At 51.1% G+C, this 16,137-nt stretch overlaps 1 protein-coding gene across 1 annotated transcript in view; it reads left to right on the top strand.

Moving 5' to 3' along the window:
* The window catches only part of ARFGAP3 (ARF GTPase activating protein 3), a 111,049-nt gene that overhangs the window by 71,535 nt on the left and 23,377 nt on the right, over window positions 1–16,137 (top strand). The window contains exons 3-5 of the mRNA XM_069081950.1: window positions 4,719–4,837; window positions 10,286–10,358; window positions 13,127–13,258. Of these exons, the coding sequence (XP_068938051.1) occupies window positions 4,719–4,837; window positions 10,286–10,358; window positions 13,127–13,258 (324 nt within the window). The remainder of the gene's footprint in view (window positions 1–4,718; window positions 4,838–10,285; window positions 10,359–13,126; window positions 13,259–16,137) is intronic.

Raw genomic sequence — 16,137 nt, 5'->3', positions numbered from 1 at the left:
TCAGGCTCAGACACAGCACCCACCCAGAAACACCTGGCTAACCTTGAGCAAGTTACTTAACCCCAATTGCTTAGGGGCGGCCAGGTGGCTCAGTGAGTAAGAGCACCGGCCCCAGAGTCCGGATGACCTGGGATTGAATCTGGGCTCAGATACTTAGCACCCACACCCAGAAACACCTGGCTGTGTAACCATGAGCAAGTTACTTAACCCCAATTGCTTTAAAAAATAATAATAAAAGTCCAGTTACAACAATAGACTGAAATGATGCTACCATCTGGATTACTGTGTGGAAATGAGATTTTTGTTTAACAGGTATAGATCAGTATTTGTGTGTGTGTCTGTATGTATACACACATGTGTGGTGGGTGGTATAGGCCTGAGACAGCTGGACTCCCGTGTCCACAGCCCTTCAGGTGACAGGTAGGCACTTGCTCACTTTGTGTTCATTGCTGGGGAGACCTGCTCTCCAGGACTTTACAGTCAAATGGGGTGGGGAGGGGCCACAGAGAGGAGGGAGGAGGCTGCAGATAAGGATCGTGCACACACAGTATTTTCCCAGCCATGTTTTTGTGGGGTTGTGTGGAAGCTTACAAAGCCCATCTGTGCAAACCCGGTGCCACGGAAGGATGTTTGTGGTTAATTTAGTCCACGCTGTACTCCTGATAAAGTGCTGCATCGGGAGAGGCTGAAAGTTAGCAGTTTTTTTTTTTATTTTTTTATTTTAAGCAATCAGGGTTAAGTAACTTGCTCAAGGTTACATGGCCAGGTGTTTCTGGGTGGGTGCTAAGTGTCTGAGCCCGGGATTCGATCTCCAGGTCTTCTCAACACTGGAGCCGGTGCTCTTACTTGCTGTGCTACCTGGCCACCCCAAGTTAGCAGTTTTTGACTGGCATTTTGTTTTGGTTAGAAATTCTCAATGGGAAAATGAAGGGAAAAAAGATTTTTGTCCTGGAAACATAAGATCATAATTCAGTTCAAGAGATGTTTGTGAAACACCTATTATGTGCAAGGTTCCCAAGACCTCCCCCTCAGGGAGCTAACGTTCTCTAGTGGTGGCCAGAGTGGTCCAGGGTGAGTAGGATCCTGAGGTGGGAGCCATGGGGGCCGAAGGAAGAGCCAGCTGGAGGCTTCTGGGAGCATCTGAGGAGGAAAGACCCTTGCTTGGGGGGAACCAGGCAGGAACCCTAAGCTAGGGGTAGTAGCCACTTGGGGAAAGTACTTGCTTCATAGGAAGCAGGCAGTCATGTAAATAGGAGTGTCCTCATTTTACAGATCGGGAAGCTGAGGGTGCCCTATGGGAAAGGACATGGGCTTGGCATCCTGGTGCAGCTATGTGCTGCCAGGTCCAGGCCCTGTCAGAAGCCGGGTAGGTTCCTCCTCCCCTGGGGCTGCTCAGCCTCTCAGGGCCCCGCCTGGCCCGGCCTTCTGCCTGAGCTGCTTCTCTTTAATTATTGATTTGTGAGGCAGCTCTTCCTTGGTTGGAGCTGATCCCGATTCACCTGAAACAAGATGACAGGTGGATTTAATGCTACAGAAAAATCAGGTGTATATGGTTTGTTTTCCTCCCTTTTTGCGGGGGCCATTGGGAGGGGGCTGAGGAATGCAGGGGCATGGTGTGTGCAGGGGTTTGCGCGTCAGCCTCCTCTTTGCCCGTGTGCTGAGTGTTTACTCTGGAGTGGCCTCGGTGGCAGACGCCGGGGGCTCTCTTGGCCTGGGTGCATCTACTCTTCAGTTTCCTGGTTAGTGGCCAGTGTTCAGAGATGGATGTGTGGGCAGGCGTCCCCTCTCTAATCTCAGAGCCCCCCAAGTTCATAACCCAGCTTGATCAGGCGTGAGGAGCCAGGGTCCTCAGGTGCAGCCCTTTGACCACGTGCAGTTGGTCTGTGAATTGGCTGCAGCCTGGAGGCCGCAGGACCCCCCCACCCCCACTTGATTATTGGAAAACCTTCCCACAGCTGAGCTGGGGTCAGTCCCTGAGGTTGGTGGGGTGCTGAGGTTCACTTCCTTATAGCACCCTGAGCATCTCCATTTTCAAGATGGACAAACTGAGACTTCCAGGAGGGAGGCTCTGTATAGCTGGAAAGTGTGGTCTGAGGGCGCCCTCTTCTTCGTTGCTCAGTCATGTCTGACACTTCTTGAGCGCACAGACCATGGCCCACTGCCAGTCTCTCGAAGTCTGTCCAAGTTCATGCCTCTTGAGCTCCTCCAGGAGCTTGGGGGCCACTTGGGCCTTCAGGATCCACCTTAGCTCAGCAGGTCTGAACAGTAATAAAGATGAGCATTTCTATAGGCTTTAAGGTTTGCAGAGTGCTTCACATGGTCACTCATTGGTCCCTACCACAGCCCTGAGTGAAAGGTGCTGTTATTATTAGTCCCATTTTCCAGATGAGGAAACTAAGAAACAGAAAGAGTGAATGATTTGTGTCTGAGGCAGAATTCGAACCCTGCCCTTCTGACTCCAAGTTTAGGGCTCTCTCCCCATACTCCAGTGAGTGGAATATTCATTGAGCTGGATGATGGTAGTGGAGCAGGTGTGGGTGCTGCAGGCCTGCTGTGGGTTTTGTCTGTGCTTATTGCTCTGGGACTCTTTCCCGGCATCTCTGGAGGTCCCTCTGCCACCTGAGGCCTGCCTCAGTGACCTTGGTCAGACGCACTGCTTTCAAAGGGAGAAGCTTGTTTTCGGGTCCTTTAGCTCAGCACCAAGATTTAGAGAGACTTCGGGAATTTCCCAGTAGTAAACTCCATGTTCTTTTTCTTCTGCTTCTCCCTCCTGTCCTAATCTGCTCCCCCCCCCTCCGCCCCCAGGCTCATTGATGTTAGAGATGCTAGAGACATTCCCCCGGTCTGGGGAAAGCCACCTGTGCCCTCCCCTGGCCGGGCTCTTGTGGCTGAGAGGCAGGGGAAGTGTCCTTCTTCTCCTGGGCACCCAAACAGGACCCACACTTGTAATGAGAATCAACAGCAGCCTCTGAGGGGGGAAGCTACTGTAGACATTGTCTCCATTTTACAGATGAGGAAATTGAGGCTCAGAGGGCCTTCTCCAGCAAACTGGTGTCAGATCCATGGTATTGACCAAATCCCATACTTTTCTTGCCCCCACACTGCGTAATAACAGCTCCCTCTCCCTTGTGGCCTGTGACCTGTACATCAGCCTTCATGGCCATGACCTCATTTGCTGATCACTGTGCTCTGAGTTTAAATGAAGGAGAAGAGTCTCATGGGTCAGGTGACCTGCCTTCCCGGCCACACTGCTAGGAAGTGGTTGAGTGGGCATCAGAGGATGAATGACAGCTTTCAGCTTGGACATAGAAATGTGGGGGCATGATGTTGTGGGCTGCTGGGGGAGTGAGCAAATGCTGATGGCTCACCATCCAGGTGCATGGCTGGGGGGTAGGGGGACAGTTCAGTTGCCTGTGCCAGTGCCTGTGCCTGTAGGCCACTGACTAGGTGTGAGCGACCCCCCTCCCCCAAGGTTGGTCATGTTGGGAAGAAGGCCCAGCTCAGGGCCCCATGATGTCACCCATTACTAAATGCCACCTGGAAGACGTCCCAGTGGGGACTGAGGAGTTCTTCGCTATGTTAGAAAAACTTAGAAAAGGCCAAGTTTCTTTTCCTAAGCCACACTGGCCTCCTGAAAACCTCCCTCAGGATTTCTTTTGTTTGCCACCTCAGGAGGCCTTCTAACAACAGTCACTTAGCTCCCGACTTTTCCACTGGGTACCCCGTCCATAAATAACGTTTGAGCACACATCTCCAATGTGCGTGTTTGTTTATAAATTATAGACATGGGCCAAGCTGCTGATAATCATGACTGTTCTAAGACTTACACAGGAGTAGACAGTAAAATGGAGGAGATGATGGCGATGATGTAGCTCTTGGGGTACTAGGGAGCCATTGCAGGTTAGTGAGTAAGCACATAGTCAGACATGGGCTTGAAATGGCAGGGAGGCCAAGCAGCCAAATGGGGCAGAGAGCCTGGGCAGGTAGAGAGGGAAGAACGTTTGACAGTTAAGGGGATACAGGAGTGAGGGAGAAAGAAGACTCAAAGCTGACCCTGGGCTGACCAAAAGGATGGGGGGGGAAATCAGGAGGGTGGTTTCAGGGGAAAAATAATGTAATGAGAGCTGTGATGCCAGTTACATTCTTTCCGTACCTCCTTATCCTGTCTGACTCATGCTACCCCCTCCCTAAATGAAAGGGGTGGAGGGAGGCAGGAGCTCAGAGGCCTCCCTCCAGGGCACACCCCCCCCTGCCCCCCACAGACAACTAGAAGAGAATAGAGGGGACAGCTTTTGCCAGGAATGGGGGAGGATTTTCCCAGCAGTACTGCTACAGCTGCTGTGAGTGCCCAGGGAAGGGAGGTATGGGCTGCAGGAGGGTAAACCCGCTTTCCTACCCACTGATTGGTGGTCTGAGTCCTGTGGGGTGAGACCCCATTCCACCTGGGTTCAGGCTTCAGGCTTGCAGGCCCATTTCTTACAATCCAGAGAGTGTAGCAGCCTCCCTCCTTCACCTCTTTCCCAGGGTCCCACTGGGACTTGATCCCAGACCCACCTTGACTTCAGGCCCACAGACCTTTCACCTTGCCCTGAGCTCTCTTCCCAATGATGGTAGTTAAACCCTTGGATTCTCTGTTTCAGCTGAATCAAGTGTTGTTTGGACGTTGGAGAGTCACTTATTAGACCAATTGCAATTAATGGATGCCATTTTTCTTCCAGATGTGCTTTGACTGTGGTGCCAAAAACCCCAGCTGGGCTAGCATAACGTACGGCGTGTTCCTCTGCATCGACTGCTCTGGTACCCATCGCTCTCTTGGGGTTCACCTGAGCTTCATTCGGTAAGTGACCTTTGCCCCCCTTGGCCATTTACTTCTGGACCGGCCATGGGTGGAGTCGAGCTATTAAAAATGACCCCAGAGGTTCTCATTCGAGTGAGTGAATAAATGACGGAATGGTTTATGCAGTGCTTCCTCTGTGCAGAGTCCTGTGCTAAGAAGTGCTGGGGCTACAGACAGAGTCAGTCCCTGCCCTTGGGTTGGGGCACAGTGCAGGCTGCCAGTCTGGACCTTAGGGGGCACCAGCTAAGCCCCCTGACGTCGTTTCCACTGATAAATCTTATCTGTCATTGATGCTGAACCACCTGCTGGTCCGAGGACTTTGGTGGTGGGAGTGTTTGCCACTTGTGGGTCTGTTGTGAGGTGTACAAGTCAATGATGTGGGAGAAGTGTGAAGAACGACTCTCGCCCCTCATGGGAAAGGACCAGATGGTACGTTTTTACCTCATGATCTCACTGAAGCTGACTCCTGTTGGTGCTGTTGAAAACCTCAGCCCACCTAGCCTGGCTACTGGGTGTGTGTCTTTGGGCAGCGCATGTCCCTCTCTGGGCCTTCAGTTTCTTTCCTTGCTAGTAAATGACCTCTAGGGCCCTTCTCACACTGAGCTCTGTGGGGACAGGTCCTGTGCCTGGGGAAGGTGCTGCATCAGTGTTTGGGGGATGAAAGCCTGTGTGCCCACAGTGGAGTCTCCCCTCAGACCCTGTACTGGGATGCCAGAAGGATCCCTGGACAGCATGGTGGATGGCCTTGCCCCCATGGACTGTTCCTGTGCTCCAGCATCTTCCATAGCTTTCTGTGGAGTCTTTGGGTCAATGTATGAACCCTTTCCAGCTTTGTGGGACCTGCCAGATCTCTGACAGCCTTGAGAATTGGCATCCACCTCTACCCTCTTTCATGGTGTCAAAGCAGGACTTTGCTGAAGGCCTTGTTAAAATCCATTAGAACTCATGTCCGAGAAGCACCAGCTGGAAGTGCCACACCTTTTTTTACTCTCCACAAACCACAAGGGTGGGATCTTATGGAGACTGAGGCACTCCCAGGCACAGAGTGAGGGCTATCAGTTTTACAAGGAACCAGCAAAGAGGGCCTGGCTGTCAGCTTCCTGTTGTGTTCTAAAGCGAACACAAAGGTACTTTTTCAAGGGCCAGGGCTTTGGAACAAGTAGCGGACAATATAACTATCGGCAGCAGCACAGAAAAGGGCAAAGTGCGGGAATGTAGCCTCATGACCTTTCCACAGGCTTCTCACCCATTATCTTGGGTCAGCCGTCTACTGCATGGTCATCTGCTTCTGGGAATGTTTTCCCGGGTAATTCTTTGTTGGGGCTTCCCTGTGCCGTGCTTCTCTCCAACTCAGTCGCACAGTCTTCAGTTGGCTGTCAGTTGTTAGTGCCTGGGATGGACCTCTGGCCTCCTTGTTGAGGCAGCCTTTGCAGAGGGTTCCAGTGCTGAACTTTCTGGGTTCCAGGCCACTCGTGGAGCTTCCCCAGGTAATGCTGCTGAAGCCTGCTCATGGTAGGCCTTGGTATCATTTAGGAGAGTCTTACACAGCCTGCTCATGTTGGCCTTCCAGGAAGCTGTGCAGCTGGTGGAAGCCAGTGGAAATCGCTGGAATTACCCTTCTGGACATTGGGCAATAGGGAGAACATCGAATGAAGCTGCCTGTCACTATAGCAGGAGACCTGAAAAATTTCCATTTTCACATTCAATTTGGTATTTCTGTCTTTGCTCATGCCCTTGCCATGGCAGATGATGCTGGCTGTAGACTAGGCAGCGCTTAGTGGGTCTACCCACCATTTAAGGAGTGCTGAACTACAGGGAGAGGCTTAAAAAAATCTGAGGATCTGACTTTGTGAAGATAATGCCCTTTCTGCCTTGATGTTATCAGAGATGCCTCACACAGGACAAACGTCATGATTTGCAAGTTTCTGAACAACTAATTCACGCCACTCTAGATCCGAGCGCCTCAGTCTGACTTGAGACTCTTGAGATGGTTTAGATTGTATCCCGAGCCGGGTACCGAGGCCTTTGCAAATGGCTTCCCTTCAGTCCCACCCTCCGTTTCCTCCAGGAGCAAATGTAAAACGCCTCATTAGGGACCATCATCTTTTGCTCTTTGTTTTCTCTGGCACAGCAGCCGAATCATGAAGCCTCCTAAAACAATTACTGTTATCAGGAGTCTTTTAGTATATTCTTTTACCTAATGGGTCACGTTTGGTGGCCATCCGCGTGTATAAACAGACTGATCTCACTGATTTTCTCAAACTGAAGTTTACTAATCCATTAAAATTAAAGCTTTTACATCTTTGTTGTTGCTTGATTGTTTTGTCTTGTTCGACTCTTAGCTATCCCGTTGGGGGTTTTCTTGGCAGAGATTCTGGAATGTTTGTCATTTCCTTCTCCAGCTCATTTTACAGATGAGAAACTGAGGCAAACAGGGTGAAGTGACTTGCCCAGGGTCACACAGCTAGTGAGTGTCTGAGGCTGAATTTGAACTCAACAAGATGAGTCCTCCTGGCTCCAGGCCTGGTGCTCAGTCCTCTGCACTACCCGGCGAGCCATCATTACCAGAAGCTGTAAAGGAAGTAGCAGGAGGGAGACTTTAAAAGGCATTGGGTCTCCATTCAGAGGTGATGACTAACCTTGGTTTCAGGAGAGTACTGAGATGGGCAGGGAGCCCCATTGCCAGGCCCTGCGGAGTGAGTGGGTGATGGAGCAGCAGGAGGGGCCCCGGGCCTAGGCCTGAGGGGATCCAGCGTGCTCTTGGCAGGCTAACTGGTCTGCTGGAAGGCAGGCCCAAGTCCGTTGCTAATTGTGGTTCTCTAGCATCCTGCGTGTAGTCAGGCTTGAGTTAGCATGAGCATACCTCTATGTTTACTGATACATTCTCTTTATTCCCATTGTACCTCAAGGGCTGCTGAAACATTTGGGGTGTGCATAATTGTTCTTGAATTGAATGAGGTGAAAAAAAGTCACTGAAAGTCAGTCCATAAGCATGCAGTTCCTGCTCTGTCCCTGGCACTGTAACAAGTAGGAGTAAGGGACAGAATGCCCAGAGCCTTTGACGCGGCCAGCCCACCACTGCCCATGTGCCCCAGGTCAGTCATTTGGTCAGAAGGCATTTATGAAGCCCCTCCTTTGGGCCTGGGGTGAGACACAGCTCTCAGTTCCTTTGCTGCTCTGTCCGGGCTGTCAGCTCCTGTACCCGTGCTCTCCCAGGCCCTGCTGAGGCCCAGTGAAGAAACGCTGGAGAATGGTTGGTTCTGCAGACTGTGTTGCCTGTCCTTCGCATCAGCCCGTGGAAGTCTCCCTCTGCTTCTCGGGAGTCCACCTAGGGCTCAGTCCCGGTCGGTTGCCTTGCCCCACTTAGTGGCGGTCTGCTTGGTTTCCAGCTCCTTGCCCTTTTTGTGCAGATCTTGGCTGTGCCTGAGACCTGCTGTCTCCCTCGTTAGACTGTGAGCTTGTTGAGGACAGGCCCTGTATTTCTGCTTGTTCTGGTATTCCCAGGGCTCAGCATAATGTCCAGCACCCACTGGGGATGCTGAGAAGATGAACAGTGCCTGCCCTCAAGGAGCTCGTATTCTAATGGGGAAGCCAAAGCCCCTCCTCCCCAACCATGCACTCATGGATGGAGACTCCGGGGGCCCAGGGAGCTGCGTGATGGCCAGGCAGCCTCAGCTCATTGTCTGTAACCTTCATCTCTCCTGGATGCCTGTGTGGCAGGTACAGCTTAGGGTTTGTTAATGTGATTTAAGGAGAGCACTTTCCTGATCCTCGGTGCCATCACCCGTGGGCGCTGTCCAGTGAGATCCTCTGCAGAGGCGGCCCGCTCTTGTGCTCCTGGGCAGGCTGACTGATGGGTGAGCTGTGCCTGGGGACGGGGGCTGCACATACAACCTCAGTTCAGTCAGCATTGCGTTTCATTATATGGCCATGTAGGCTTCCTTTCCAGGAGAGCCCATTTGGGGGTGTGGTCTTATTTGGGCGTGGCCTAAGCTTGTTACACAGTGGCTTAGGGCAGGCCTCTCTCACAGCTGGGAGAACTGTTTCCCCACAGCGGGCGGTTAATTCCTCCATGGACCCCTTGTGCAGAGCAGGTGTGGATTAGGGCGTATGTGCCCCCCTGACTCTTGGGGTGCAGACAAGGGGAGCTCATGGGAAGTGTGCATCATTTTGACATGTCTGTTTCTTTATCAATAGAAAAAGATAATTGCTTCTTTTCAGACACGCTTTGGGGGTTGTGGATCAAAGCTGTAGTAGCAGTGACCCCCAGCCTGGAGTCAGGAAAACCTAACAGATGCTTACTAACTGGATGAGCCTGTGCAAGGCACTTAGCCTCTGTCTGCCTCAGTTTCCTCAATCATAAAATGGGGTGATAATAGTAATGCCTCACTCCCAGGGCCGTCGTGAGGATCAGAGGGGATGGTTGCCTAATGCTTAGCACAGCGCCTCTCACATAGAAAGTGCTGTGTCAATGTTAGCTGGCCCTGTTGTTCATAGTTTTATGTGTGGTTGTATTATTTAAGTTTCCAAGGCCAGACAGAATCATTGCCTACCTTCTCTTGGGACCTTCAGAAGGCATGTCCGGCCAGAAAAGGCCAGGTTTGAAGGGCCCCTGACCTCCTTTCCTTCTTCTTGCTCAGCTCTCTCTTATTTAGGGATAGACTGTGGTGACATATGGTGACTTGGGCATAGTAGGTGCTCACGCAGCTTTTGGTGAATGAGAAACTAATAGACTGCTCACCTCTATTTCGTGTTATCCCTTTTTCATTTAGCGACCTTTCTAATGGTTTGGAGATTTGGATCTGAGAGATTTCTCTGATGGTCCCAGTCAAAGTGGGACTGGCTGGCTGGCAGCTTGGGCTGCTTCACCTGGGTTGTTGTTGCTTTGAGGGAGTGTTCACCCCTGGACTGCCCCCTCTTGGCTGAGGATGGAGTGTTCAACCCTGGACTGCCTCCTCTTGGCTGAGGATGGAACGTTCACCCCTGGACTCTTAGCTGGAGGATTGGGGGGTGGCATTAGAGGCTCTGCTCCCAGGAGGGGCTGAGCAGCAGCAGCCCTTGGCTCCACCTGCCTCTGGCACCACTTGTCTGGGAAGGGCACTCACCTGGAGGAAGTCAGGCAGGGACTTTCTCCTGCTGAATCAGAGTGGGTTCATGGCAGGCTTGGCCGTGTGCAGAAGATGAGCTGGTTTTCCTGGTTCTGCCTCCACTTGCCCCCAGCTCTCCTCTGCGGCTTGCTTTGTCTTCCCTTTCCCAGGAGCCTGGGGCCCTTCAATTCTGGTCTGGCCCTGGACTGTTCATTTCCTCTGCTCCACAGTCTGGAGATACTTCACACCCATACTTCATGTCTGATGTATAGGTGGATGCCAAGCCAAAGCTTTCAGGTTACCTTCTCTTCCCTCCCTCCAACTGATAATGGTGCTGAAACCTGTTATTCTCTCCCCACAGGTCTACTGAGCTGGACTCCAACTGGTCTTGGTTTCAGCTGAGATGCATGCAAGTCGGAGGGAATTCCAGTGCTGTAAGTTTCTCTCAGCGGTCAGGGGCAGGGGCAGCTCTTTCTGTGACTGTCACCCTGGTAGCTAAGTTCTGCATTTTACCACTGTGCAGGCAGACACCAAGCATGGCCACGCTCAGGTCTAAGAGTGCACTCACTCTGAAGGTTTCCCGGAAAGGGGACTAGAAATAGGATGTCATTTGTGTTTCATTGTCAGAAGTTTGTAGAGGGGGCAGTTCAAGGGTCAGACCCAAAGGGGTGAAAGATTTCTACAGCAGAACCACATTTGAAGTCTCCAAGGAGGCTTAGCCCCCTGGCATTACCTTTTCAGGGGAATGCAGCATCCCAGAGGGGGCTGATCTGAGATGGAAAGAGGATGGGATTGGGCACTGATGACATGTTCATCGCAAGCATTTGCATCCACCCATGCACACGTACACACGTACATACATACATATGTACATGCATGCATACTCACAGTGCTCGGAGATTTCTGCTTTGGAAGCTGGACCTCTGCAAAAGGAAACTGATTGACTGTCTTGAACTTGAGCTGTTTTCACTTAACGCTTCATTAGCCATTCCCGCTCTGGTTGAGGGCTAGGCCTCTGAGGTCTTCTCGAGCACTCCCATGGCTGCCCCATTTCTGGAGGGAGTCCAAAAGTTGGGCAGATTTGGAGATAAGAAGAGTGTTCCTGATAGGTGACCAAAGTGATCCCTGTTCATTAGATGTACATTTGTTTTATCTTGACTTGAGCACATTTTGTTTGAAGTTCAGCAGAATTTAAGGTGTGGAAATGGTAGGAAGCTCAAAATTTATCTCCAGTACTGAGAAAGGTCTAGAGCCACCAAAAACAGCGAGAGGATGTTTGTGAGGGGCTGCCTCAATCACCTCCCTCAGTTGGCCTTGGGCCATCTTAATGTGAAGGAAGGTTCCAGGGCGGCCCTTAGTAGCGTTACCTAGGGGAGAGCAGAGGAGAGAGGCTCCGGGTATATTGTCACTGATGAGAATAGCAGCTGGAGGGGCGGCCAGATAGCACAGACAGTAAGAGCACCGGCCCCAGTGTCGGGATGACCCTGAACTTCCCTGGGCCTTAGTTTCCTCATCTGTAAAATGAAGTTGAACTAGCTGGCCTCCAAGGTCCCTTCCAGCTCTAATTCTGGTTCTATAATCATTCGAATGGACCAGCTTCTGGTTCTGGAGTCTTGAGAGGCAGCCAGCTACAGCGAAGGCAGCATGGAACTCATCATAGGATCATTGAGCAAGGGCTGGAAAGGAACTCAGTCTGCCCCTTCATTTTACACATGGCCCAGAGAGATCCGGCGGCTCACCCAACATCCCCTGAATCTCCCCCTCCTAGATCTCATCTGGGTTGCCCTGAACTTTAGAGTGAGAAGGGCCCTTGGCCAGCCAGTCCAGTGCATCACAGACTGATTAGGCCAGTCTTAAGGCCTGTCAGGATCTTTTGAGAGTTGGGCTCTATCAGCTTTCCCTCCCACATCCCATTTGGTAACTGTGCTAGCTATACATTGCTCCAAGTCATTGATAGAATTAGTGATACAGGGACCAGCCTAGATCAGTGGGGGACTCCTCTGAACCTGGCCTTTTAACCAGTTCTGAATCTACTTGTGCTCCCATCTAAGCCACAGAGAGAGAGCATGTGCTAATTTATCAAATAGTTTAATAAAACAGAGGTCATCTTTGCAGTGTTTGCCTGCCCTACCAGGCTAGTAACCCTGTGCAGAGAAGCAGTGAGGTTAGTGTGGCACGGCCAGCTCTTTGGGATGGCTGCTTCCGTGTCTAGGTGTCTACTCACCATCTTTTTAATAATCTGTTGTGCTGTTTTGCCAAGACTTGAAGTCAAGATCACTAGCCCAAGGTTTCAGGCTCCATTCTCTTCTCTTTGAAAATGAGAACCTTGGCCCTTCTCCCTCCCTCATGTCCTTGCCCATTCTCCATGATCTTTCAGTGCCCGATAAACATTTCCCTATTTGAGGATGTAGCTCATCTGGGCCTGCTGACCTGAGAGGACATCAGCTCCTTGTGAGGGAGCAGGGTTCCGTACTTTGCACTTGTAGCCCCAGCATCCAGCATGGCACATAGTAGGTATTCAATAGCTTCTTGTTGACTGATCAGGCCAATTAGGTGTTCTCAAACTATCTCTTCCCTATTAGTCATTTTTGTTCTGTCATTACTAGTCCAAAGGTGACTCTCCTGAGCTGGGAAAACAAAGTGAGATAAGACTTGAGTCCACTTAGTGGCAGGCCAGAGGCGTCTGGGACGTCTCTGTGCCTGGCTGGGGTCCTCGGCCTGCTGTGCCCCCTGGCTCCCCCCTCCACTGGCAGGCCGCTGGCTATGGGGCGTCTCTGTGCCTGGCTGGGGTCCTTGGCCTGCCATATGCCCCCTGGCTCCCCCTCCTTCCTTCCCCCACAGTAACCTTGCTGCCACAATCCGATCCTTATAGGACCATGGGAAGTGCCTGGGCTCTTTGCTGAGCAGCGGGGCCAGCAGTTTGACCTCAGGTTCTGTATGTGCCTGAGTGTGCAGAGATACATTGTCTTAGTTTCTGTAAACTTTCCTAGCAGAGAAGCTGGCTTTGATCTGTTGATGAATTTGAAATGAATTCAGTCTTCTTTTTTTAAACTAAGAGATTTTTTTCAAGTGCCAGTTGGATAAACAGAACACATTCTGCTCAGTGTCTCCCAATAAATGAGTTATGAAATACATATTTTTAGCATCTCCTTTCAGTGTAAAGCGCAGCTTCTAGTACTGATTTCATTCTCTTTTTTCACAGTCTTCCTTCTTTCATCAGCATGGCTGTACAACAACCGATACCAATGCCAAGTACAATAGTCGTGCTGCTCAGCTTTATCGGGAGAAGATTAAATCTCTTGCTTCCCAAGCAGCTCGGAAGCACGGCACTGACGTAAGTATAGAGCAGGATTCCTGGTTCGGAGGAGCCTTTCTTTCTCTCAGGGTCCTGAGCCCAGCTGCTTTCCACGTGGGCAAGGTCCCGTGGCTGCTGGGCCAGCCCTCCAACGGCAGGCTCACTGAGAAGGGGCCGGGGCCAAGGCCTCCACCCCAAATGTCAGGCCTGAGCCCAGCAGCCTGGTCGGCATGCTTGTCTGTGCCCACCTCTTCTGCCCCTGGTGCTGTGCGATCCTTGCCTCATCTCCTACCTCACTGTGACTGCTGCTGCTGATTCCTCTTGCCATCTTGCTGCCTAACTGCCCCATTGGTCCTGGGCTTTGGCTCCCCACTGCAGCTGTCACTAACACAAGAAACCTTGTCCTTTACACCTTTACAGCCGGCTGGTGTGCATGGGAGTGGAGCTCATTGTAGGAGTGACTTTGCAAGATTCTGAACCCTTCCCAGAAATGGAGGAACATTGAATTAATAAGTAGAGATTTAAACTTTTGCTGTTCTGGCTTTGACAGGCACCAGAGAGAAGAGCCAGAGAGGCCTGCACATGTGGCCACGTCTCCATTATGTGCAGCTCGCTTTTTTTACAAAAAACGAGCTGCACATAATGTCTGTGATAGCTTCTGCAGTCTCAAAACTGCCTTCCCTGCCTTGGTCGCCTGCATTTCCTTCTTGTGTGCATTTAAAAACTGTTCTGGTGACTGTCTTGTCTTTCTTTTCTGCTCCTTTGGAGACAATAAGTACAGGGTCGAGCATAATTGAATCTTTGACCAAATCATCCAGACTCTGTTCTGGCCTTGGGCTCATTGTTGTGAGGGCTGGCTGTCTCTGGGCAGCACAACGATGGGTGAGTTGTTCCTGTTTTAAGAAGAAGGTCAGTCATGGCCAGAGTAGTGGACTCTGACCGCCAGGCCCAGCACACACAGGATCTGGACCTCTCAGACAGGGATTTCCAGGGTCACCTAATCTACAGCAATGGAAAATGTGCTGGCCTGGGCATCAGTGGGGCCCAGATCCCTCCCTTCTGCCCGACTGACCCTGGGCAAGTCACTTTCTCTCTGGGCCTCTGTTTCCTCCTCTTTCAAATTGGGTTCATCTTTTGTCTTCCTCGAGAGCCAGAATCGGCCTTTTTTCAGTTTCCTCCTACATTGTTCCTCTCTCTGTCCCCTTGGTCCAAGCCAGGCAAGTCTGGTGAGTTTTATCTGAGACAGCCCTGGACCTGAACCAGGGAAATGGGCATAGGTCAGAGAGGTTGGAAAGTGACTCCAGAGGCAAACGAGGGAGGGAGAGAATGGGGGGAGGCAAGGGAATTGTTTGCTGGGTGACTTGTAACAGTGGCGCTGTTCACAGAGGTCAGAGAGTCAAGGAAGGTAGGTTTGGGGGAAGGGAGAGGAAGAGTGTGAGTTTGAAGTGCTGGGAAGATAGGAGAGTACAGTAAAATTAAGAGCAAATCAGAATGGAAGCTGGTCAGAGAAGGGCAAGAAGACGTCTAGGCCTCTGCTTTTCAAGGGGAGAGTTCATGAGGTGTGGAACATTGCAGAAAGTCATACAGAATAGTAAAAACTACATCTTCGGACCCATAGGTCGATTTCACTCATTTGTTTTTCTCTTTTTAGAAAATATTCTTTTATATAAGCTGGCTGTGTGGGAGGAGAGATAGAGGAAGGACTTGAGGTGGCTCTAAAAACCAAAGGGATCCATAAACAGGTATTTTTAAAAATAACAGCCCCAGTTGGTATTAGGTGGTGCATCATGGTTTACAGTGTACTTTCCCCCCAGCTGGGTGATGTAGGTAGCACGAGTTTATTCCCATTATACAGAAGAGGAAATTGAGCCACAGGAGGCTGACGTTCCTGGGCCTCGGCCTCTGTTTCTAAGGGGCAGGGCTGAGGCCTGAATGCCGGCCTTCAGGCTCCTCTCTGCAGGGTTGGGGAGAGCTGGAGCCATAGCTTCGTGGTTGACAGAAAGCCCAGGACTGTGGCTGATGTGGGCGTGAGGGCCAAAGCATCCAGCACGGTTTTGACCCGCTCTCTCCCGACTCTCCTCCTGCCTGCCTGACCCCTCCTCCTTGGTCTTTTTGGCTGGATCTTCGTCCAGGTTGTGCCTGTAACTGTGGCATCCCCTGAGGTTCCATCCTCAGCTGCTTTCTTTTTCTTCTCTACACCCTCTGCCCCTCGGTGTTCTCCATGCAGGATGGCCACATCTCCTGAGTTCCCAGCCCACATCACCACCGCCTCTCTAAAGCTCCCTTTAGATGTTGTGTAGATATCTCCAACCCAGCAGGACCAAAACAGAGCTCCTAGTTTTTCCCAAACCCCCTTTTCTGCCAGACTGGCCTGTTGCTGTTGAGTGGTCACCCAGCTTCTCAACCTTGGCATCGTCCTCGGCCCTTCACACTTTCTCGCCCTCCCCTGTCCATGTCTGGGCAGCTGCTAGGTCTGCTCAAGTATACGAGACATCTTGCATCATCCAGGATACTCTTGTGCACATGGATGAAGTGCTTTCTTACTGTGCACCGAAAGGCGGCTGCCCAAATAACTATTAAAATCATAGATTCTTCCATGGCTCCCTCTGTATCAGCAATGCCATATTCACAATGCCTATAGAGATTACAAATATGCTGATATAATTATCCATTACAAAATACGTCATGTTTGCCATATGAGGAAATAAACTAGAAAATTTATTAAGATACCAAAAGACTGAGTCCCAAAACCAGACAGTGAAAGCCATCAGAGTAGTTATGATATTGGCACAGGTAGATAAAGTAGAAAGCACCCACATTTTCAAGCCTTTAAAACAGAACAGGCTACCTCAGGCAAAGGTCCTCCTCTCCCCACCCAGCGTCCTGGAAGCGCGCTCCCAGCAGCTCCGGCCCCTGGC

Source organism: Petaurus breviceps, unplaced genomic scaffold, assembly GCF_028583685.1.
Source record: "Petaurus breviceps papuanus isolate PSGF00001 unplaced genomic scaffold, PetGlider_PUasm1.0 156, whole genome shotgun sequence".
Taxonomy (NCBI): domain Eukaryota; kingdom Metazoa; phylum Chordata; class Mammalia; order Diprotodontia; family Petauridae; genus Petaurus; species Petaurus breviceps.
Note: the sequence above shows the minus strand (reverse complement) of the source record. Positions and strands in the feature narration are given on the sequence as shown.